At 53.0% G+C, this 22,939-nt stretch overlaps 1 protein-coding gene and 1 long non-coding RNA gene across 3 annotated transcripts in view; one reads left to right on the top strand and one right to left on the bottom strand.

Moving 5' to 3' along the window:
* Window positions 1-22,939, bottom strand: part of RIN3 (Ras and Rab interactor 3) — a 166,511-nt gene that overhangs the window by 56,251 nt on the left and 87,321 nt on the right. Inside the window, exons 4-6 of one of the 2 annotated variants that reach the window (XM_023546647.2) lie at window positions 22,198-22,270; window positions 12,633-12,724; window positions 107-1,693 (exon numbers count right to left, since the gene is read on the bottom strand). In XM_023546647.2, coding sequence (XP_023402415.2) covers window positions 107-1,693; window positions 12,633-12,724; window positions 22,198-22,270 — 1,752 coding nt within the window. Of the gene's footprint in view, window positions 1-106; window positions 1,694-12,632; window positions 13,250-22,197; window positions 22,271-22,939 lie in introns of those variants that run through there. The other variant, XM_064292891.1, reaches the window with a different exon arrangement.
* LOC135232624 (uncharacterized) lies at window positions 396-22,204 on the top strand. The gene is made up of 3 exons (XR_010323217.1): window positions 396-507; window positions 16,949-17,103; window positions 18,164-22,204. It is a non-coding gene; the product is annotated as an uncharacterized LOC135232624 (long non-coding RNA).

Raw genomic sequence — 22,939 nt, 5'->3', positions numbered from 1 at the left:
ACATGCCCACTACAGAGACCTCTTCTGTCCTAATGGCTCCCGAGCCTATGAGCCCCTTCGTCCTTCCCTCCCTTGCACCTGCCCCCAGCCCTGCCCAGGCACTGACCGAGCTCCTCCTCCAAGTGCAGGGTGGGGTCCACTAGGGCCTTGAGCTCGATGCTCTGCAGCAGGTAGCTCTTGAGCTGGGTCATCATGGTGCGGATCTCCTGTAGCATCTCGGTGCTGGAGGCCTGGTGCGCCATCATCTCTAGGCTGTACACCTTGTAGTCCTGCACCAGGCTGCCGAAGTACGAGGCCTTGTCCTGTGCCAGCTCCACCACCTTCTTGTACAGCTTTCGGTTGTTGGAGAGGAAGGCGTGGAAGACATTGGTGAAGCTCGCCAAGCTCAGCCGGTGCCGGGCCTTGCCCAGGATCATCGAGGGCTTCTTCTTCCCGCTGGGGCTGCAGAACTGCTCCAGTTCCTCCTCTGTGCTGCTGGTTGAGTAGGAGTCCTGGTCTGTGGCCAAGGTAGGCACGCCCAGGCTTTCCGAGAGGGAGGCCAGGGAGCCTGTGAACTCTGCGGAGCTCTGGGGATGGGCCCCGGCCTGGGCATGGAGGCTCAGAGTCCCAACTTGGGGGGCAGGGCTTGGGCCTTCCTTGGGTGGCCCAGATGGGGGCTTCTCAGGGGCTACCTCCTCCATGGAGCGCTCAGGGCATTCAAAGGGACTTAGGAGGGCCGAGGCCAGCTGCCGGGAGATGCGCTTCTTCCTGGGGGGTGGCACTGGGGGCTGCTTGGTCTTCTTTGGAGGCTCCTGTACGCTGCCCGGGCCACTGGCTTTGGCCTCCGCTTCCTGGTCTTGCTCCGTGGTCCTCAGAGGCCTGTCCCCAGGACTGTCTGAGGTCCCCTGGAGAGGCAGGCTGAGCGAGGTTGCCCTGGAAGTGCCCAACTGATCCCCCTCTGCTGCCATCCCCCTGTCTGCCTTCCCCGAGCTGAGTTCCTCAAGGGAGGCCCTCTCAGAGAGGTGACGTCTGGGGGGTGCAGCAGGGAGTCTCTTCTTCGAGAGCAGTGGTGGGGCAGAGGCCTGCTGCAAGGGGCTGGGGGCGGCTCCCGGTTTCATCTCTTCCTCCCGGAGGGGGCCCAGGCCTGGGGAGGGGTGTGGGAGCCTCTCGCAGGCTGTCATGGGTGTATGGCTTGGAAGGTCTGGGGGGCCTGGGGCATGGGGTGCGAGGTGGGTGGCAGAAACTGGGGGTGTGAGAACAAGGGGCTCTGGGGAGTGGGGAGCAGCAGCCACGGGGTCAGAACGGGGCGAAGGGCAAGGAAGAGCAGGAGTTGGGGGCGGAGGAGGGGAGAGAGGAGGAGGCCGGAGTGGGGGATTGGCGGGGGGGACTGGGGGTGGGGGTGGGGGGCGGCGTGGGGCCCACCGGGAGGTAGGTGAGGTAGCGTTGGAGGTGAGGGGCAAGAGGCGCACAGGGCAGCTTCCCAGGGATGGCGGGTCAGTGGACTGGGCTCCACTGCAATCCTCGATGAAGACAGGGTTCACAAACCACAGGCAGTCATTTCCCACCGCCAGCTCAATTTCGCAGGAACAGTTTGAGTAATGGGCTGTAGGCCTGAGGCTGGAGGCTGGGGGCACCCCCCTGGGGGCCAGGTCTCTGGGGGGCTCCGATGGGCTTCCTGCTGCTCGCCGGGGGTTCAGCGCAGAGTTCCAGAAGCCTGTGAAGACAAGAGCAGGAGACGCGATCAGTTCGTTGAGCTGGCCTGCTGCCCCGAGAGGAGGTGGTGTATGGGGTGGGGCGGGGGCCGGGCCAACCAAAGCATTTGCTTCACTGCTCTGAGGGTTGTTTTCCCCTCCAGGGCTGTTTTAAACCTCTCCCACCACTTCCTGCCTGGCAAGGGGAAGCCCCACAGGATGCTCCCCAGCAGCACTGGGGTGGATGGGAGGTGATGGAGACCGTGGAGCCCAGCTGCAGTTCTATCCCTTGGTGAGTGAGAGCTCACCAAGGGTGACAACCTGCTGTGCTCTAGGGCCAGGCAGGTGGGGACAGAGGGGACAGGAAAGTTCCTGCACCCGCCTAGCTAGGTGTTCTAGGGCAGGCCACTTAACCTTTCTAGGCCTCAGTCTAATCATCTCTAAAATGGGGTGATGAAAGTACCCACACCGCAGGCTTGCGAGGAGGGAATTAGTTCCTATTGGGGAAGGTGTTGGGTAACTTGGAATTGCTCGGCCTAGTTTGGTCACCCCAATTGTTATACACTGGAAGAAGAAACCCAAGGATTGTGGCCAGTGGGATCTGACCTTACCGCCCAAGCCGGGAACCCCTGGTCACTGCAAAATGATTTTGACTCAGGTCAAAATCAGCATTAAAATAAAAAGCCAGTCCCATGCTACCAGGTAGGGGAAGCCAGCAGATAGCACGGTTCCTGCACTGCTGAGCAAAGTTCTGTTGAACAAACGCCCTTCCAATAACTCAGTCCTCATAGACTCAGCCCATGGCCATGGCCACCACAGCAGCCCCTCTTGTAAGGCCTGTCCATACGGAGGCAGTGCTGGTCAGCACTAGGCTTGTTCTGGGTCAGGGCTGTGGGGCAGCAGAGCTGAAAAGGCATCACAGGTCGACTAGCTTGGGAGTTCTTGACCTCTGGGTGCCACCCCCACCAGGAATCTGATGAAAGCTCAGAGTTCGCCAAAAAAAAAAAAAAAAAAAAGGCACAGGGACCCAACATTTCATTTCAGTTGGCTTGCAGACCACGCTGAAGCTCACTCAAGCAACCCCTCCATGGAGAAAATCGTGGGGCCCAGGTCTTGTCCACCCTGTTAATTTCAGAGGTGTACAGAGATTTAGACAGACAGGCCCTTGACAATGAATGGCTGGGCCCCAGCCTCTCACCCAAGCTCTTGTTTTTGGCCTGTGGAGGGATCTGTCAGTAAAAAAGCTTCCCAAACTAATGCGTAGGACAATGACAAGCGCAAATGTTCATGGAGCTCTCGTTCTGTGCCAGCCGTGGTCATGGATTCCTGATCACCAGCCTTGAAAGTCAGTCTGAATACTGTCCCTGTTTTCCAGGTGAAGACAAGAGGCTCAGGAAGATTCAATAACTCACCCACAGTCACAGGGTTAGTGAGTGAAGGAGCTAGGGTTTGAACCGGGTCAGACTAGTCCTAACATGTTGTCATCGAGTGGATTCTGACTCATAGCCACCCTATAGGACAGGGTAGAACTATCCCATAGGGTTTCTAATGCTGTAATCCTTACGGAAGCAGACGCCACATCTTTCTCCTGCAGAGCAACTAGTAGGTTCAAACTGCCGACCTTTTGGTTACACTGTGCCAACAGGGCTCCTTTAGACTAGTTCTAAAGCCCAGGTGTTTACCCCTGTGTGCTGCGGCCTTGCCTTCATAGGAACTTGCGACACTTCCTATCTCAGTGGCTCTCCCGACATCAGTGTGTGGCAGGGTGATGGGCGTGTACCCCAGCACTTGGGGTTGGTAAGAAGACACAGGCTCTTGATGTTGAAAGAAAGGAGATGTGACAAGATGGCGGAAGCAGCTCTATGTGTACCTGCTCTGACAGATGGCGGTCATGGGGATGTGGCCCTTTCCCACCTTGCCAGCTGGGGTCACCAGCCTACTCACAGTGAGCAGGGAGATTCCAGGCAAGTGGGACTGTGAGGAATTGATAGAAAGTGAGTCGTGACCCACCCAGCTGGGTGCCTCCCTCTAGGTGGGCTGTCATGGGCACAAGGCCCCCTCACTATTCAGCACTGTTCTAGGCAGAATCCCTGTGTCTTGCAGCCTGAGTGTTGTGGCTAGTGGAGAGGGGCCTGCTGTTACTACATTGACAAGAATGGCAAATGTTCACGTGACTATTTTTAGCTTGAAAAGCTCTTGGCACCTCGAAGCCACAATCTAAGGGCCTGGTGCATCCACAGTGGGGGCAGCTCTCGGGACTCTCCCTCGATCTGGAAGAGCTAGTCTTCACGACTCGTTGGCCTTGTGCTTTGTTTTCATGGGCAGCTCCTGACCTCTCTGTGATGGATTCACTCTCCCAGTGTTTTGTATCAAGCACACAGATGCTCTGGTCCTGGGAAGTGAGCATTTGGAAGCAATGTGTCCATATCTACACAAGCCCAATAAAGTCCTCCACTTGGAAGTTTTCCTAGCAAGGAGCAGCAGGCAGCTGGGCTGGCTCAAATTGTGAACTGGGTAGCAGCCTCACATGTGAGCTGAGGCCCCTGATGCTCGCCTCCACATTTCCACAAGACTTGGGCAAAGATGGAAGTCATGGGGTAGATGATGTACAGAGCGTGCCTGGACACTCCCACTATTGCAGATCTAGATCAAGGCCACTGCCTGCCCCATGCCTGGACACTCCGACTCTTGCGGATCTAGATCAAGGCCACTGCCTGCCCCATGCCTGGACACTCCCATTATTGCTGACCTACATCCCTGGGTGATGCAAATGGCAAGCACACTTGGCTGCTAACCAAAGGGTGGAGGTTGAAGTCCACCCAGACGTGCTTCAGAGGAGAGGCCTGTTGATCTACTTCTGAAACACCAGCCGTTGAAAACCCAGGGAGCGCAGTTCTACTCTGACACACCTGGGGTCGCCATGAGTTCGAATCAACTCAAAGGCAACTTTTTTTTTTTTTTTTGCTTTAGATCATGGTCACAATCTATCCATGCCTGGACACGCCCCTTACTGCCCACCTAGATCATGGCTACCTCCCATCTGTGCCTGGACACACCCATTATTGCCCACCTAGATCATGGTTGGAGCTCCGGTACTGCAGTGGTTAAGAGCTTGGCTGCTAGCCAAAAGGTCGGCAGTTTGAATCCACCAGTTGCTCTTCGGAAACCCTATGGGGCAGTTCTACTCTGTCCTGTAGGGTTGCTATGAGTTGGAATTGACAATGGCAATGGGTTTCAATGGGTAGATCATGGTCACCCACCCACTCCCGTTGATTCCGACTCATAGTGACCCTATAGGCCAGAGGAGAACTGCCCCACAGAGTTTCCAAGGAGCGCCTGGCAGATTCGAACTGCCAACCTCTTGGTTAGCAGCCATAGTGCTTTACCACTACGCCACCGGGGTTTCCAGTCATGGTCACAGCTCCCCCCAATACTCCTTGCTGCACTATACCAGGCCTATAGCAGGCCCTGGGTTGCTGTTTGTTCAGAAGCATTTCCATCTCTTTAGCCTGGCATTCAAGGCCTGTGCGATCTGGCCACAGCACATCTTTTCTAGTGTCATCTATCTGCTGCTCTCTTCTTCCTGAACACGCCATGGCTGCCCCACCTTCAGGTCTTGGCTAATGCTGTTCCCTGCTCTTTGAATGTTTTCCCCACCCTCTCCACCTGGCAAACACTTACTCATCCTTCAAAACTCGGCTTAAGTGTGGCCTGTTTGGTGGAGTCCCACCTCCACCACTCTGAGTGGCCCCAGCTCCGGGGCACTCCCATCATTTGGGAAGGTAATTCTTTTTGTTTGTCTATATTAAGCTACTCCCCAGCCAGTCTCTGAGCTTCCAGAAGGCAGCAACAGTGCTTCCCCATCTGAGCACCCGTAGCAGCTAAGACCCATTTGGTGGATAGCAGGCTCAGTGCTCGCCCTTAGCTCACAGGAATGGATCATCTCGGCCAGAGGGGAGTGGGGGATTCTGCAGATGGGACTCAGGAAAGATGAGTTTTGATGGCAAGGCGGGAACGACTTGGACCTTACATGGGAGGTAAGAAAGGTAACAAAAGGTGGAGAAGGGACAAGGAGAGAGGGAGACAAAGCGAGTACAAGGGAGCAGAGAGTCAGTGGAGGACAGCAGGGTGGGGTCGTTCTGTGCAGAATACGAGAATGCCTTCTCCACCATAAGGATCTGGATTCTGGCAGAAGTGGAGCAGACAGTGGAGCTCAGGGGAAGGGCCCCGGTTTGAGTGTCTCTAAGGATTGCCTTGCTGCTCCCAAGACAGGCCTAAGGGATGTGCCCTGGCAGGGCAGAGGCCTTGAAGCTGATAGCACTCCGAGGAGTGGGGGAAGCTGAGACCTGGAGGCTGCATCTCAGGGTCTGGGGGCCTGGTAGGGAACCACCATGGCAGTGTGGGGCTTTATGATCAAAAAAAAAAAAAAAAAAGGAAGTAGATAACTTTCTCTGCAGAATGCCAAGGGCAGAGAAGCGGAACTCTGTGTCATGCAATCCTAGTGGCTGGCAGAGCTGCGGGCACCTACCCCAGTGGCATCATACCAAGTCATGTGGTCATCGCCCGTCCCTTTCCTGCCTCTGCACTACCCTCTGCCTTAGGCAGCACTTTGCTGTCCCTGGAGCCTCTTGAGCCACAGTGGTGGGTGCCTCTTGCCAGGTGCTGGCCCTGAGAACAAACGTAGCCAAGGCTACCTTTGGGGTGCCCTGGATTAGTGGCAGGACAGACATGAGAATCTGTAAATGCAGCAAAATGTTCCAGAAGCCACAGAAACAGCTCGCAAGTCCAATGAGTTCAGTGAATAATCATTTTTCTGTGGCCTCCCAAAGATGCATTGTTGGATACAACTCAAGTTTCAATGAATTTTTAACAACCTAGGAAAATTTTTATCAGATAATGTGAAGGACAAAGCAAGTTACACCCAAACTTGGAAGAACTATAGAACGTATGCCTTTTCTGAACATATTAAAATATGAAAAACATAGCTGCAAAAATGCTTGAGAACCACTGCAAATGTAAGACCCTCAACGAGATGGATGGGCACAGTGGCTCCAACAATGGGCTCAAACATAGCAATGACTGTAAGGATGGCAAAGGACCGGGCAGCATTTCGTTTTGTTGTACATAGGGCCACTATGAGTTGGAACCAACTCAACAGCACCTAACAACATTTATCATTACCTTCTCCAGATTCCTTTTGCACTTAGAAGCAATTGCATATAGCTTAGTGCTTAATTTTCCCATACGTTAGTTTTGTTGCCCCAAATTAATCTATGAGCTCTTGAAGTCCCAGACTGCATCTTATACAGCCTGCACTTGGAACACTGGCTTTCCCAAGGTCACACTCTGACGTTCTCACATCAGCTCATGAACGGGCAAGGATGAGGCATCACATGACGCTGAGCCTGCAAGCCAACAGCCCTGCTCCAGCGACATCATCCCTGTCTGAACAGCAGGCCTTGTGCAACTATCTGGATATTTCTTACATTCTACTCATTTTTTAAGAAATGAGTAGCATGCCAGAAATATAAAAGTGCTGACATTAATGATAGGAAAGACTTACGCCTCATAAACTTACTACCATTGCAAAATCATCAGGTGGTCTGAGACCCAGGAGACCTTCACCCTGAATTAGACATCCCTTGGCTCTGGGTTTAGGACAAAACTACAAGTCATAAATATGCTCAAACAAAACAAAATGAAATCTGAAAAATGCTATGCATGTGTATAGTCAAGAAAAAAAGACTGGGAGGAAATATACCCAAGACTTGCAGCAACGATGGCATGCCTTGTTTCATCCTCATTATTTTCTGATGTAGTCAGTTAAAACAAACAAATGAACAATCCAACACACTTGACTTTTATACTGAGGAAAAAAAGTAATGAAAAAGACACATATACAAGTATGATGCAGGAGTGGGACTTCGCTGCCCTAGCTTCCCCAATACCACATGCCTGCCCCTTTACCAAAGGGTGCCATGTTGTCTTCCATGGGAGGCCAGGCAGGTGGGAAGAGAGGGGTGAGGAGCGAGAGGCTGTAAGCAGAGTTGTCTGAGGATCAGATGGCAGTGTGGTGTAGACCAAAGAGCATGGAGTTCAAACTCAGAACACTCAAGTTTGAATCCAGCTTCTGTCTCATTCTAGTGCAGAAAGCCTGTCAGTCTCTCTCTCTGCCTCTCTGTGTAATAGCTTTACTGAGACAATTAATATACCGTACAATTCATCCACTTCAAGTGTACAATTTAATGGTGTTCAGTATAACCAGAGTTGTGTTATTATTACCATAATCAATTGTAAACGTCTTCATTACCCCCAAAAGAAACCCTGTACCCATTGGCAGTTACTTCCCACTCTCTCCAATTTCCCCAGCCCTGGCAACCACAGATCTACTTTCTGCCTTTATAGATTTGCCTATTCTGGACATTTCATATACATGGAATCAGACAATACGTGTGCGGTCTTTTTTTTTTTTCTTTCACTCAGCATAATGTTGTAGCATGCATCAGCACTTCACCCCTTTTTATTGCTGAATAAGTCCTTTAGTCTCTTGGACTTTCCATTTTCTCATCTGTAAAATGGTTTCTTTGCGTGTGAATGAAATGAGATAATGCATGTGTGGCGAATATGTCAATGAATTTGCCTCCCATTGTCCTTTTGGTTTTCCCTGAAATGCTGACTATACCAGGGTAACACTTGGCTCAAGGGGATCCAGTCACTAGTTGGCCATGATCACTCCAATTCTCCCTGGAGAATTTGAATGAAGAGCCATGATCAGGTGATGATGGGGCCAGGAGGCCGAGTCTGCCCAGTCTGAGGAGTCAGGGAGCAGGAAGCCAAGTAAGGAAGGAGGCTGGACTGCGGGGAGAACGGAGCTGGTGTGTGCAGAAGGAGCAGCCGCTATTTCTTGTAAAGCCCGGCTAACTTTCTGTCTTCATTTCTTTGAGGTTTCCCATGTTCCTTTCACTAAATCCCCTCTTATTAATGCCGCTTTGAGAGAGTTTCAGTTCTCTGTGACAGAGGGCCAGACAGGATGCCTGGTGTGGCGGGCTGTGGTGAATGCTGCTCTGCGTATTTATCTCACTCTTGCACAGCGGACCGGGGAGACCCAGGCCTCACACCCCAAGGCCAAGGCCTCTGCCCACGCTGGCCCCTGGGAGGACAGGCTCTCTCAGCTCCGAGACTCTATCCACTGTGGCGTGGGACTGAAAAGTTAACCTTTCCTTGGTGTCAGGGAAAAAGTATTCCGGTGAGGCTCAGAGGGCCCCCTTTTGCTTATGTCCTTCAGCACTTGGGAACTGTAGGTCTGAACAGAACCACTGGGTTTCCTAAGCTGCAACATACTGAAGTTTTACTTACATTCCACTCTCAAGGAAGAAGTCCTGACAGACGGAATATAAACTGCCATTGGCTGCCCAGACAGTCACCTCCCTTGCCCACCTTCTTTTTCCAGGATGGCCTATTCCAAAAAGCAATGTGGTTCTCCCAAGAGGAGACGCTTGTTCAGGTTCAGCGCATTCTCAGGCTTTAGGGGCAGCCATGCTCTTGCAGGTGAGAGGACCCCAAGGGAGCCCAGGGCCACAGTCCTACGTATGCCTGCCCAAGCCCCACAGAGAGCTAGGGCAGGGGCAGCAAACTGGTCTCCCCACACCGAGGCTGCCTACCTCCCCCAGGAGATGCAGCTCACCTGCCGTCCAACTTGGCCTCGAAATTGACCACCGACTGCTCGTTGCAAAGACAACAGAGGAGGCACTGAGGTGTAGCAAGGAGCAGTCCAGAGGCTGTCCTTGGGCCAGACTAATCCCAGCTCAGCTGCATTTCCATTGGGTGAGGTGGACAAGTTTCTCAGCTGTGCTAAGACTTGGTTTTCTTACCTTTACAACAGAGGCTCGGGCTTACACAAGGCAAGGCCAAGTGCTTGCAATGGTCTGAACGTGTCATTCATGCTGATTTAGACTGCAGGGGCATGTTATTTGGATTTTTGGATTGAAGTGTGCCCCCCCCAAAATAAGTGTGAACTTGGCTAGGCCATGATTCCCGGTATTGTGTGGCTGTCCTACATTTTGTGATCTGATATAATCATCCTATGTGTTGTAAATCCTAGCCTCCATGAAGTTAATGAGGCATGATTAGAGGCAGTTATATTAATGAGGCAGGACACAATCTACAGGATTAGGATGTATCTTGAGTCAATCTCTTTTGAGATATAAAAGACAGAAGTGAGCAGAGAGAAGAGGGACCTCCTACCCCCAAGAAAAAGAGCTGGGAGTGGAGTGCATCCTTTGGACTCAGGGTCCCTGTACTGAGAAATTCCTCCTACATCTTTCTCCCACAGAGCAGCTGGTGGATTTGAACTGCCAACCTTTCAGTTAGCAGCTGAGCGCTTAGCCACTGTGCCACCAAGACTACTTTTATAACAACATAGTAAAATCTGCAAAAGCAGGAACCTGTGTAAGGTGGAAACCTGTCAGAGAAGGAGAAGTCAAATACTTCCCACTAAAATGAGCAAGAGAAAAGTGGTAAGGCTGCACCCTGTCAAAAGCAGAAAACTGGCAAGACCCAGAAAAACCAGGCAGACCCGCTGAGTTCTGGCTCTTGCAGGTTTCACTTCAGTACCTACTTTGTAGGGATGCTTGAAGAGCTGACGAGTCAATGAAAGCAAAGGGGTTAGAATGTAGTAAGTGCTCATTAAATGTTATTATCCAAGAGCCTGAACTCCTCATCTGGCCCTTTGACCACGGGCTGCCTTGTGGCATCTCTTGCTTTGTCATTCAGAGGCCCCTTCAGGTGGCGGACTGCAGCCTGGCCTGGAGCCACGGGATATGGTCTCTGATACCTTCTTGGTCATTGCTTCCTCCATTCAGTCAATACTGGTCAACACGGCACTTCTGTGTGCCAGGGCCTGTGCTCAAGTTGCTTTTAATAAAGACTTGCTGATTAATTGCTGTGTTCACGAACGTGACCTGGCAGCCCAGCTTATGAGGCCTGTGGGGGGCTCCTGAAGCAGCTCCCAAAACCTGTTTCCTCTACGTCCCCCATAAGAAGTTCTCTGACACAAGCTGACAGGCAGCTGACCTGGCTTCCAAGGAGCTACAGAGGTGGTGAGCTGAGTGTCCCATGGGCCAGCATGATAAGGTCCCAGCAGTACAGAGGTGGTAAGCTGAGTGTCCCATGGGCCAGCATGATAAAGTCCCAGCAGTACAGAGGTGGTAAGCTGAGTGTCCCATGGGCCAGCGAGATAAGGTCCCAGCAGTACAGAGGTGGTAAGCTGAGTGTCCCATGGGCCAGCGTGATAAGGTCCCAGCAGTACAGAGGTGGTAAGCTGAGTGTCCCATGGGCCAGTGTGATAAGGTCCCAGCAGTACAGAGGTGGGAAGCTGAGTGTCCCAAGGGCCAGCGAGATAAGGTCCCAGCAGTACAGAGGTGGTAAGCTGAGTGTCCCATGGGCCAGTGTGATAAGGTCCCAGCAGTACAGAGGTGGTAAGCTGAGTGTCCCATGGGCCAGTGTGATAAGGTCCCAGCAGCACAGAGGTGGGAAGCTGAGTGTCCCATGGGCCAGCGTGATAAGGTCCCAGCAGTACAGAGGTGGTAAGCTGAGTGTCCCATGGGTCAGCGAGATAAGGTCCCAGCAGTACAGAGGTGGTAAGCTGAGTGTCCCATGGGCCAGCGTGATAAGGTCACAGCAGTACAGAGGTGGTAAGCTGAGTGTCCCATGGGCCAGCATGATAAAGTCCCAGCAGTACAGAGGTGGTAAGCTGAGTGTCCCATGGGCCAGCGTGATAAGGTCCCAGCAGTACAGAGGTGGTAAGCTGAGTGTCCCATGGGCCAGTGTGATAAGGTCCCAGCAGTACAGAGGTGGTAAGCTGAGTGTCCCATGGGCCAGTGTGATAAGGTGCCAATCACAGGTCAGCGCTGGCTGAGTTCATGCTGGTAAAGTGCTGTGCGTAGATCAATACATGGGGAGAACTCAGTAGACACGAACTACTCCTGTTATTATGTGAAAGAGATGGGTCAGAAACGCTCCTGTTCCCCTACCCTTTCTTTTCCTCTGCCCTCTTCATCCCTCAAAAGGTCAAGGGAGCCAGGGGGATGGGTAAGGCTGTGCTTAGGGTCAGCTAGGTGGCCAGGGGCAGGCAAGGGGGCAGGCAGCACATGCCAGTTCATGATCCTTTCCTTCTGACAAGGGCAGGACTGGGGACCATGACTGCGGTGGCTGCTGTGTCCCCAACTGCTATGGATTGAATTGTGCCTCCTAAAATGTGTACTGAAGTCCTGGCCACTGTACCTGTGAATGTAGTCCTGTTTTGTTATGTTAATGAGGTCATACCAGAGTAGGGTGGGTCCTAAACCTCATCATGTCTGAGTTATAAAAAGAGCAGAACAGACAGAGACACAGAGTGGGAAGACGCCAGGTGAAGACAGACACACAAGGCACGTGGGTCTACAAGCCTAGAAAGGCCAAGGATTGCTGGCTGGGAGAAGCTGAGGCAAAGAAGGACCTCCCCCTAGGGCCACACCCTGAACTCAGACTTCTAGCCTCCCGATTTGTAAGAAAACAAACTTCTATTCTTTAAAGCCACCCACATGTGCTATTTATATTATGGCAGCACTAGGAGGCTAAGACAGCAGCTCTCTGGCCACCAGTCAGAGGGCCTTTGGTGTCCTCCAGATTCCTCCAGGGATCAAGCCTGGGCAGGCCCCGACAAGCCCTCCAGAGCCCTCAGATCAAACATGGGTGTGCATCGGACCCCTGGACAGCTGCTGGGCACCCCTGGGGAGACCAGGGCATCTCCCTGGTCAGTGGTTCAGCAGCCTGGGGTGTGGGTGGTCCCACAGCAGCTGGGATTCAGGATCCAGCCTGGTCTCAGCCTGAGGGGCTGTTCCTCTGCACAGGTGGCCACAGGGACAGTCCAGGGCTCCATCTCCTACAGTCTTGTTCCTCCCTTGGCCCGCAGAGAGGACTTACCCAGACCCAGGTTAGAGATGGTCTCCAGGTCTGTGAAGCTACGAGCCTCGAGGATGGCCTGGGGTAGCCTCAGCGTGAAGGGCAGTAAGTCTCTGTGGAGACATGAGGGGTCAGAGGTCATGCCTGGGGGAGTCCGTGGTGTCCGTTCCTCTAGCCTCCACCACCCCCAAACCCACAGCATACATGGAAGAGCTGCTTCAGCCCTGCTGGTCACTCGGGTCTCCACGCAGATGGGGGACTTGCCTGGGGGGCGGAGGGGCAGAGCCCTGGGGCTGAGGGAGCAGCTCGGCGGGGGCTTCACTAAACATCCAGTCCCGTCTGAGTGCCAGGGTACAGAGACCTGCCTCTGGAGTGGGGGATCACCACTTTTCCCTGGTTTTCCTGGCCCTTGGGGACGAACCCCAGGCTTTAAAGCCACTATTCTGGGTACAGTGAATGACCAACCCTTACCACCCTCTGACCCTTGCTGCAAGAAGTGCCAGAGAGCAGTCAGACATCCCCTGGTGAGAGCACAGTCAGGTTTCACCCAGTGGGCACAGTCAGGCATCCCCTGGTGAGCTCACATTTGGACACCTGGTGAGCAAACAGTCAGGCATCCCCTGGTAAGCACACAGTCTGGCATCCCCCGGTGAGCACACAGTCAGGCATCCCCCGGTGAGCACACAGTCATGTATCCCCTGGTGAGCACACAGTCAGGCATCCCCTGGTGAATACACAGTCAGACTTCACCCAGGGGCACACAGATACCACCCGGCAAGCACACAGTGACGCAGCCAGTTCTGTCTGAAGCCTTTGGTCCAAATGCGAATTGTCCAGGACTCTTGCAAGAGATCTAGGAGGGATTCAGACACCCCTGCTCTTACGGCGCAGATGAGGAAACTGAGGCCAGAGCGGGAAGGGGATGTGCCCAGGCCGCATGGTGCATGTAAGACAGAGTGTGCTCAGCCCCAGGCCTCCTGACTTCTAGGCCATGGCTTATTTCACAGGCCTGGAAGGGGTGTGTGGCACAGCCAGGAGTCCCAGGGTGGGTCCCAATTTACACCTGGTCCTGGCATTCAAGGCCCATCAGGGTCTGACCCCTTTCTCCAGCCACATTTCCCACTCCTTCCTTATTACCCCAGCTGCTCTAGTCTCTGAACTATGGCATGGGATGATGGCCTCCTTACAGGACCAAGGAGAGGACTGAGAGAATGCACGGACAGTCCTCAGCCCAGTGCTTGGCACCCAGTTGGTTCTTCATAGCTGGCAGCTGCCATTTTTGCCAACAAGAACCTATTTGGTCCTCCGTTGCTCGTAGTCTTTCCTGGTTCTCCAAAAACCCTAATGCCAATCACTGAGTTCTTGTCCATCCATCCTCAGCCTAGAAGCCTTCCGTGATGGCCCTCGGCTGGAGTGGTCTCCTCCCTGGGGCCCTGGTGGCTTCTCTGTCTGCACCTGCCCACTACCCCTCGTTTTCTTCCTGTTAGCACTGCGCTGTGAGCCCTCTGACACCTCACGGTCCTAGCACAGTCCAGAGGCTCAGTGAGCATCTGGTGAATGGACTAATCCCAATGTGGGGAACTGAACGGAAGGAGAGCCAGGCAGAGGCCTCCTGGGATGGGGCCGGCAGAGATTCCAGAACCATCTCTGCTGCCCCAGGCTCCTCCACTCAGCGAGTGGCCTTCCTGGGATGCTTCATGCCTTTTGAGGAAGCATTTTCATGGGTGAAGGACACTTCTATTTGAGGAGGAGCAGGATGGGGAGGCTGTGGCAGAAGATTCTTGACCATTTTGTGAGGCCTGGGGTGTTGCTTCAGCCAGCTGGCACCCCAGGCCCCCTGCTCCACTGTAGAATGGGGTGGGGTTGTTCAGCCACCTATGCACCTTTCAGTCTCATAGTTGTGTGATCCCCCTGCAAACCTGAGCCCTCTGGCAGCCACCTGTCTGCCTCCCCAGGTAGGTCAGCCTGGATCCAGGCTGGACCAGCCCTCAGTGCTCGCTCCCTTCTCAGGCCCTGCCCACCACCACAGCCTCTAACTGTGAAAAATTAAAAAAAAAAGACAACTGTGAAGGGTGACAAAATTCATCCTCACATCACCTCAGCTCACCTGGTTGGCTGTCTAGCCTGCCACTGGGAATCGACAGTACCACATTACCTCCATCACTGTTTTTATTGTAATGGCCAGCAGGGAGAGCTCAGCTCTTCTGGTACCCACCCCTTCTCCACCAGGGCAACTGCCTGACAGCCCCTCACCAACCTCCTCAGTCTGTAGATCACACCCCAGCTTTGAGCCCTGGCCTTCAGGGTCTTCCCCAGCGTGGTCCAGTCTGCCTCTCCCCAACTTCTGCCCACCCCAAATCCTTCCCTCCCAGTGCCTCCGAAAATGCCATACTCACTTTCTACTGTGAATATGCCTGAGTTGGCCCCATCTCTGAGCTTTTGTTTAGAGAGAGGTCCCCTCCTCCTCTGCACCTCTGTCTACTTAGATTTTACCCCCACCATGGGCCCCCCAGGGACCTCCTCCTCTTGACCCAGTTCTCAAGGACTTCATTCTTCCCTGGTTCCCCACGTGTCATCCATCAGCACTTTACCTATGGCCCAAGTCTTCTGAGACAAGTCAAAGCACAAACATGATGTGGGTGTTTGGTGAGCACCTACTATGTGCCAGGTACTGGATGAGGTGTTTTACAGGACTTAGAGCCCTGGTGGCGTGGTGGTTAAGAGCTCGGCTGCCAACCAAAAGGTTGGCAGTTTGAATCCACCAGCCACTCCTTGGAAACCCTGTGGGGAAGTTCTACTCTGTCCTGTAGGGTTGCTACGAGTTGGAATCAACTTGATGGCAATGGGTATATCGCATGAATGGTCCCTGGGTGGTGCAAACGGTTTGTGCTTGACTACTAACCTAAAAGTTGGTGATTCAAACTTACCCATCGGCACCATGGGAGAAAAGCCTGGCAATCTGCTTCCATAAAGATTACAGCCAAAAAAAACCCCCTACAGAACAGTTCTACTCTGCAACACATGGGGTCATCATGAGCTGGAATCAACTCAATGGCAATGGATTTAGTTCTTGGTTTTTATATCACATGATATTATATTATTATATCACACCAACCCTATGAAAAACCCATTGCCGTCGAGCCGATTCTGACTCAGCGACCCTGTAGGACAGAGCAGAACCGGCCCATAGGGTTTTCTAGGCTGTAATCTTCACGGGAGCTGACTGCTACATCGTTCTCCCAAAGAGTGGCTGGGAGTTCGACCTGCCGGCCTTCCAGTTAGCAGCCGAGCACTTACCACTGTGCTACCAGGGCTCCTTTCAACCCTATGGATAGGTATTAATACCTCCGTTTTACAGCTGATGGCACAGAGGTTCAGAGAGGTTAAGGGATTTGTCCAAGACCACCCAGCGGGTAGTAACTTTCTGAGAGAAACGTTGAAACATTTTAAAACCCAGAATAATGCAAACCCTGATTCTATCCAGGGCGATATCTTCGCCAGGATCACAAATCACTTGTTGTTGTTGTTAGATGCCACAGAATTGGTTCTGATTCAGTGACCCTCCGTACACCAGAACGAAACACTGCCTGGTCCTTCACCAGCCTCACAATCGTTGCTATGTTTGGGAGCATTATTGCAGCCACTGTGTCAATCCATCTCGCTGAGGGTCTTCCTTTTTTTTGCTGACCCCATACTTTACCAAGCATCATGTCCTTCTCCAGGGACTGGTTCCTCCTGATAACATGTCCAAAGTATGTGAGACGAAGTCAAACAATGCTAAAGTGTGTCCAATAAAGTGTGCACCTTTGTCACTGAGCAGAGGCACCACTGGAACAATGAGCTCAAGTCGAGGAGTGGGACGCTTGGTCATGTTTCTTGTAGAATTGGGAGGAAAACTGGCTCTACCAGCTGGAACCTTTAACTTTTGAGCCGGTGCTCACAGGCACTGTATGTGGGACTGTATATTGGTTCACTCTGTGAGGAGGAGTCAGTTTGGCATATACTGTCATTTTTCAACTCTATATACCCTGGGACCTAGGAGACCACAACTAGGAATCTATGATTTAGAAATGCTAGCGCCACCTGGTGGGCACCTTTGTGTCTCCTTCCTCCTTCCCAGGGTGGGGGTCAAGGGCTCTTCTTGGGGCCTCTGAGTGTTAAGGGTCCTTCTGCCCCAGCTGACTGGCCTAACCAGGACCATCCAAAGGCAAGACGGTGTTTGATAAAGTCAGTCCTTGTCCCAGCTAAGACTCCAGAGACAATGATAATGGTTTCCTTCCCTGGGTAGTGCAAATGGTTAACGTGCTCAGCTGCTAACTGAAAGTCTGGTGTTCAAGTCCACCCAGGGGCACCTTGGAAGACTGGCCTGATGATTTATCTCCAAAAAATCAGCCACGGAAAATCCTATGGGGCGTCATTCTACTCTGACACACATGGGCTCGCCATGAGTCAGAATCCACTCAGTGGCAACTGGCTTATTGGTATTTCAAAGGTGAGAAGGACCTTCCGACCAGCCTTGCACCTGCCCCCTCCCCCAGGATAAGAGGGTGGCCGCTCAGTCACAATGTCGGTGCCCAGGGCTCCTCCCCTTCTTTCCTCAATCCAGTTAATGGCCCTGTCATCCTATACTCACCCAGGACAGAAATCCCAGCATCTGCCCAGTCTCCCCTGCTCCCCCAACTCCTCTTCGCAGTGGCTGCCCCACCCCTCTCAGTTCCCCCAGCCACTGCCCAGGACAGGCTCCTCCACACAGGGTCTGGATGGCTGCTGTGGCCCCTAACTGATCTCCACTCTCCCCTTGCTACAATCCACCTCCTGCTGAGGCCATGTCTCTCTGCTGAAGAGCTGTCTAACCGAGCTCAACGTGGCGCCTGCAGAAGAAAGTCCCAGCAAGTCCTTGGCACGGCGTTCCAGGCCTCCCAAGCATCTTACCTCCCACCCATGAGTCTGGTCTCCCCGTGAGGCTGGTCTGAGGCTGCCCATAGCTTCCCAACTTCCAGGCTGCTCCCTTGGCTGAGAACTCTCTTCCAGCCCATCTTTGTCTGGACCCTGATGCCACCTCTTCCACAAAGAGAGCCTCGACTCTCTGACTCTCCCCTCCATGGGGTCGGAGGGCTGGAGGGGGCAGCAGCACACGCTGCCTCTTGGCTGGGGCAAAACCTGCTGCAGAACATCCTTGGACTCAAACCTGGTTTGGGACTTGGCTGGGCAGCCTGAGGCAGGCGACATGTCCCTGGAGCCTCAGTCTCCTTGTCTATAACACAGCTCAATCATTGCCTGAGCACCTCCTTTGTGCCAGGTGCTCCGTAAGGCCCCTGACAAGAATCGTCATGTGGAGTCCTCACCTCAGCCCAGGGGGTGGGAGTCGCTAGCCTCCTGAAGTGGGTCTGCAGATAATAACGTCCACCCTGGAACGGAGAGAACCCTGTGGGCAGGCCCAGTGCAAAGCTGGACTTGACACAGATGCTCACCAACGGGAGCTCCTTGCAGCGGACACTGTTGGCATTCCATCCTTTTACCTCCTCTGTGCACCCATTGCCCTGTCTCTGCAGGCCGCTTCCTGAAGGCCTGCACCCTGTGACCTTCAGGGGCTTGTCCTGGGTGCTGGAGCCTCACAGTCATATGGAGAGTCACAAATGCCTGGGAGCGTCCCACCCTGCAGCCATGGGGGATGGCTGGCTAGCTTGAGGGCACAAAAGCCCAGCTCCTTGGCCTCAAGGTGAGACAATGCTGAGGTCTAATTTATACTCCAGAGCTGCCCCTGGGGGCCGGGCTGGGGCCTCACCTGAAATCACGTCCTTGCTTGTCTTCTCTCCCTTCCCTGTCCTGCTCGCCCACCCCCTTGCTGCATTCTCCTTGGGGGCCGTTATAGATTGAATTGTGTCTCCCCAAAATGTGTGTCAACTTGGCCAGGTCACGATCACCAGTATAGTGTGGTTGTCCTCTATTTTGTGATCTGATGTAATTATCCTGTGTGTTGTAAATTCTAACCTCTATGATTTTAATAAGGCAGGATTAGAGTTAGTTATGTTAATGAGGCAGGACACAATCTACAGAATTAAGTTGTACCTTGAGTCAATCTCTTTTGAGATACAAAGGAGAGAAGTGAGCAAAGAGGAGACGGACCTACTACCACCAAGAAAGAAGGGCTGCGAGTGGAGTGCATCCTTTGGACCCGGGGTCCCTGCACTGAGAAACTCCTAGGCCTAGGGGAAGAGTGATGACAAGGACCTCCCTCCAGAGCTGACAGAGAGAGAAAGCTTTCCTCTGGAGCTGGGACCCTGAATTCAGATTTCTAGCCTCTTAAACTGTGAGAGAATAAATTCCTGTTTGTTAAAGCTATCCACTTGTGGTATTTCTGCTATAGCGGCACTAGATGACTAAGATAGGGGCCCCGTCCTTACTCATCACTGGCACGTGAATCCTCATTTCAAAGGCGGCCCCCAGGAGAGCCCTGGCTAAGCCACTTGTCCAGCTCTTATAATCCGTTGCCATCAAGTTGATTCCTGCTCATGGTGACCCCATGTGTGACACAGTAGGACTGCTCCCTAGGCTTTTCTTAGCTGTAATCTTTATGGAAGCAGACTGCCAGGCCTTTCTTTCATGGTTCCACTGGATGAGTTCGATCCGTCAGCCTTTCGGTTAATAGGCGAGTGCAAACCTTTCGAGCCAAAGCAGTTCCCAAACGCTGGTCTGCAGGCAGTCTTGTTGGAATCCAGGGTTAGGCCCAGCAGTCTATTTTTAGCTTGCTCCTGGGGACTGTGGGACCCAGCCGGGTCTGAGAAACCTCTCTAGAACTTCCCAGCAATCCGCCACCCAGCCCAGAGCACTGATGTTGGAGTGAGGCTTGGGGTGAGCGCTTTGAGAGCAGGACCTGTGCCTCTTCATCTCTGACTGGGGACAGAGGCTGCAGAGGAGCACAGAGCGTGCTTGGGACAAGAGCAGGATTGAGGACGAGGAGGGCTGCATGTCCCTGAGCCTTCATCATGCTGCCTGACCCCTGAAGGATGGCCTGTAACCCGGGCATGTGCTCTGATGGACAGGCACCAGCTCAGGTCACAGGGCCCCACATGGCCACTGGGGGAAGCCTCTGTGCAGAGAAGGGATGGGGTGGGGTTGCTCGGGGCCTGCCTGAGGCTCAGTGTGATGTGATGTGAGGACACATGCCTCAGGCCATGACCAACAAGCATTTATCAACTCCCCCACCCCCCTGTGCAGGGCCCTGCGGTGACACAACCAAAAGACTAAACCCATTGTCATCGAGTTGGTTACGACTCATGGCGACCCTGTGTGTTGCAGAGTAGAACTGCACTATAGGCTTTTCTTGGCTGTAGTCTTTATGGAAGCAGATGGGCAGGGCTTTCTTCCGCAGTGCCGCTGGGTGGGTTCTGTTTGCAGCCAAGTGCAAACCATTTGTTCGCCCAGGGCCCTGCAGGTGACGCAATGGGGCATGAAGTATGTGTCTTTGGTGCCCCCTGGTGTCTGGTTCTGAAGGAGTTGGCTGGGCAGGATCTTAGTATGGTAGCAACATGGAGCTTGAGGACTCTGGTGTCCATCCTGGCTAACACCCCCGGTTAGATGAGGAAGCAGCACCCCGGGAGGTCAGTAAGTTGCCCAAGGTGGCAAGTCTCCAACCCCAGCCTTGGACTTCTCCCCCTGCAGTATCTCACTCATCTGACTCAGGCCTTGGAGCTGACAGCCCCTCAAACACAGGGGTGCCAGGCTCTGGGTCCAGTGGCCTCCTTGTGAGCTCCTTGGGAGGCTGCAGGTGGGCTGGATGGGCACTTGCTTTTCTTAATTCCCCTTTCCACTTGCTCGTTGTTCACATATAAAAGCCCAACTGATTTTTGTGTGTTGACGTCATATGCTGCCACCATGCTGAATTCCTTTATTCCTTCTAATAGCTTTCTTCTGGAATCTTTGGGGCTTTCCATGTAGAGGATCACGTCGTCTGCAAAAAGACGTAGTTTTACTTCCTCCTTCCCAGTCTGGATGCCTTTTTTCCCAGCCTAATTGCTCTGGCTAGGACTTCCGGAATGATGTTGACTAGCAGGCGTCCTGCCTTGTTCCTCATGTGAATGGGAAAGCCCTCAGTCTCTCCTGGCACCTGCTTCTCTGGACTGTGGAGAAGCAGCAGCAAGAGGAAGAAAGGCTGGGAGGTGGCAGGAGTGGCCTTGGTGACTGTGACTCAGATCGCCCTGGATGCCAACGAAGCTGCCCCAGCAATTTCTTCCCCTACAGACGGCAGTGGGTTTCGTTTGGTTTATGGTCTAGCCATGGAAACAATCAGAGCATCTACTGGGTGCCCAGAGTGGGCGTTCCCCACCCCCCTCCCCCCCGTATAAGCGTTCTCTCTGGTGTCTACACAATCAGTATCATCATTCCCATCTTACAGAAGAGGAAGTTGAGGCCCAGAGAGATAACTAACTACCTCAAGTTCAGGAGTCGGCAATGATGCATTCATTCATTCATACACCCAGCATGTGTCAAACACTGTGTAGTATGTACACCTTCTAGTAAGGTAAGAGCTTCTTGGAAAAGGAATGAGCCTGTCTCCTCCTGAAAGCTTGACATGACATAATGTTTGAAGGGCCAGGGGACCTCTGCGATTTTGTCTGTGGGCAAATAATTGTGTAGGTCATCCGAATTATTGGGGGTTATACACAGTGGGGCTGATCTAGCAACAAGCATGGATGTTGGAGTTGGCTCTAGTGTGAATCCCTGCCATTTACCAGATATGTGACCTTGAGCAAGTTATTTCTCTCAGTCTCAGCTTACTCATCTGTAAAATGGGAATAACAAGAGCACTTACCTTGTGGTACTGTTTGGAAGATTTAAAAAGATAATAGGTGTGAAGGCCCTGAGCACAGTGCTGGGCCCCTGGTGAGCCCTCAACAGAGGCAGTTGCTAGCACTGCCTACCATTATTACCATCACCTTTTCTGTCCCACAGGGCACAGGCGGGTCCTGGTAGGTGGGGAGGGGCGTTCACCTGAGGCAGGTGTGGATTGTCTCTTTGAAGCAGGAAGAAGTGGGCCTGAAGCCCTGGACCCCAAGACATTCTGCCCAACCTCTAGCAGCCCTTGTCAAGATACTGTAGTCTACACCCTTGGTTGATAGCACCAAATGCATTTTAAGTTCCTGTTGACCTGAAGCTAGTTCCGAATCAACAGTGGGCTCAGCACTCCACCCAGCAGCTGCTTAGGAACCACAAGCTCCCTCCAAAGGGGATGGGGGATAGCACCACCTCCTGCTGTCCCTGCAGAAAGCTCCCCCGTCTTGCTGTAGGGCTGGGGTCAGGTCCACACAGAACTCAAGCTGTCCTTGACAATGGTCACACAGGAAGTTGCAGTGGGGGACAATGAGCCAGGGAGGGGCCCTCACCACTTGGTCCAGGAAAGCGTCAATGCCAACACCTCCCCTCATGGGTACCAGGACAAAGACAGGGGTCTGCCCCTCTCTCTGTATCCTGGAGGCTGCACCCTTCCCTCTGGGGGTTTCCCTGGCCGCCCCAAGGTTGCAGGGGACATCTGTTGCCCACCTGAGTGACCAGAGCACCTGCCATCAGCACGGCTGGGTCCACTTACCTACTGACACAGTAGAACGCTATCAGTTTGAAGATGTCCTCAAACACAAGAACCGAGCCTTCCAGGTACAAGACTGAGGAGAGATGAGAAAGGCTTTGGGTGAGAGTCCTGCTCAGAGGGAATGAGGGGGCAGCCCCTAGGCAGGGGCTGTGTCTGTTCACTGTGGGTCCCTGGCACCTATCACAGGGCTTGGCCTGCCACACTCCATCCACATCTGCTGCCAACAGGCCCTTAGGTGAGAAATGAACGTCTATTGTGTTAGAGGAGGCCCTGAGTGGTGCACATTGTTAATGCACTCGGCTGCTAACCAAAAGGCTGGAGGTGCAAGTCCACCCAGAGGTACGGTGAAAGAAAGTCCTGGCAATCTGCTTCTGAAAACCCGATGGAGCACAGTTATCTAACACACATGGGACCGTCATGAGTCAGAACAGACATGACAGCAACTGGAAATTGCATTAGAATCACCACTGGGATTTCAGGGGATTATCTATGATTAGCAGCTTATGTTACCTTAACTAATACACACTCATCTTTTTTGTACATGTGTGAAATAACACAGGAGGTACTAGGTTGGAAAATGGAATTAAAAATGTAATGGGCCAGTGCCTTTCACAGAGCAGTCTTACACCTTGGCAACTCTGACGACTACGAGGAGCCAGCGGGAGGGAAGCTGCCCCGTTCTGCCTTAGCCTCCAAGAGGTATATTGGTCCAGGCGCAGTGAACAGGGGCCAATGGTCTTCC

Source organism: Loxodonta africana, chromosome 10 (assembly GCF_030014295.1).
Source record: "Loxodonta africana isolate mLoxAfr1 chromosome 10, mLoxAfr1.hap2, whole genome shotgun sequence".
NCBI lineage: Eukaryota > Metazoa > Chordata > Mammalia > Proboscidea > Elephantidae > Loxodonta > Loxodonta africana.
This window is presented reverse-complemented; position numbering and strand designations above follow the sequence as displayed.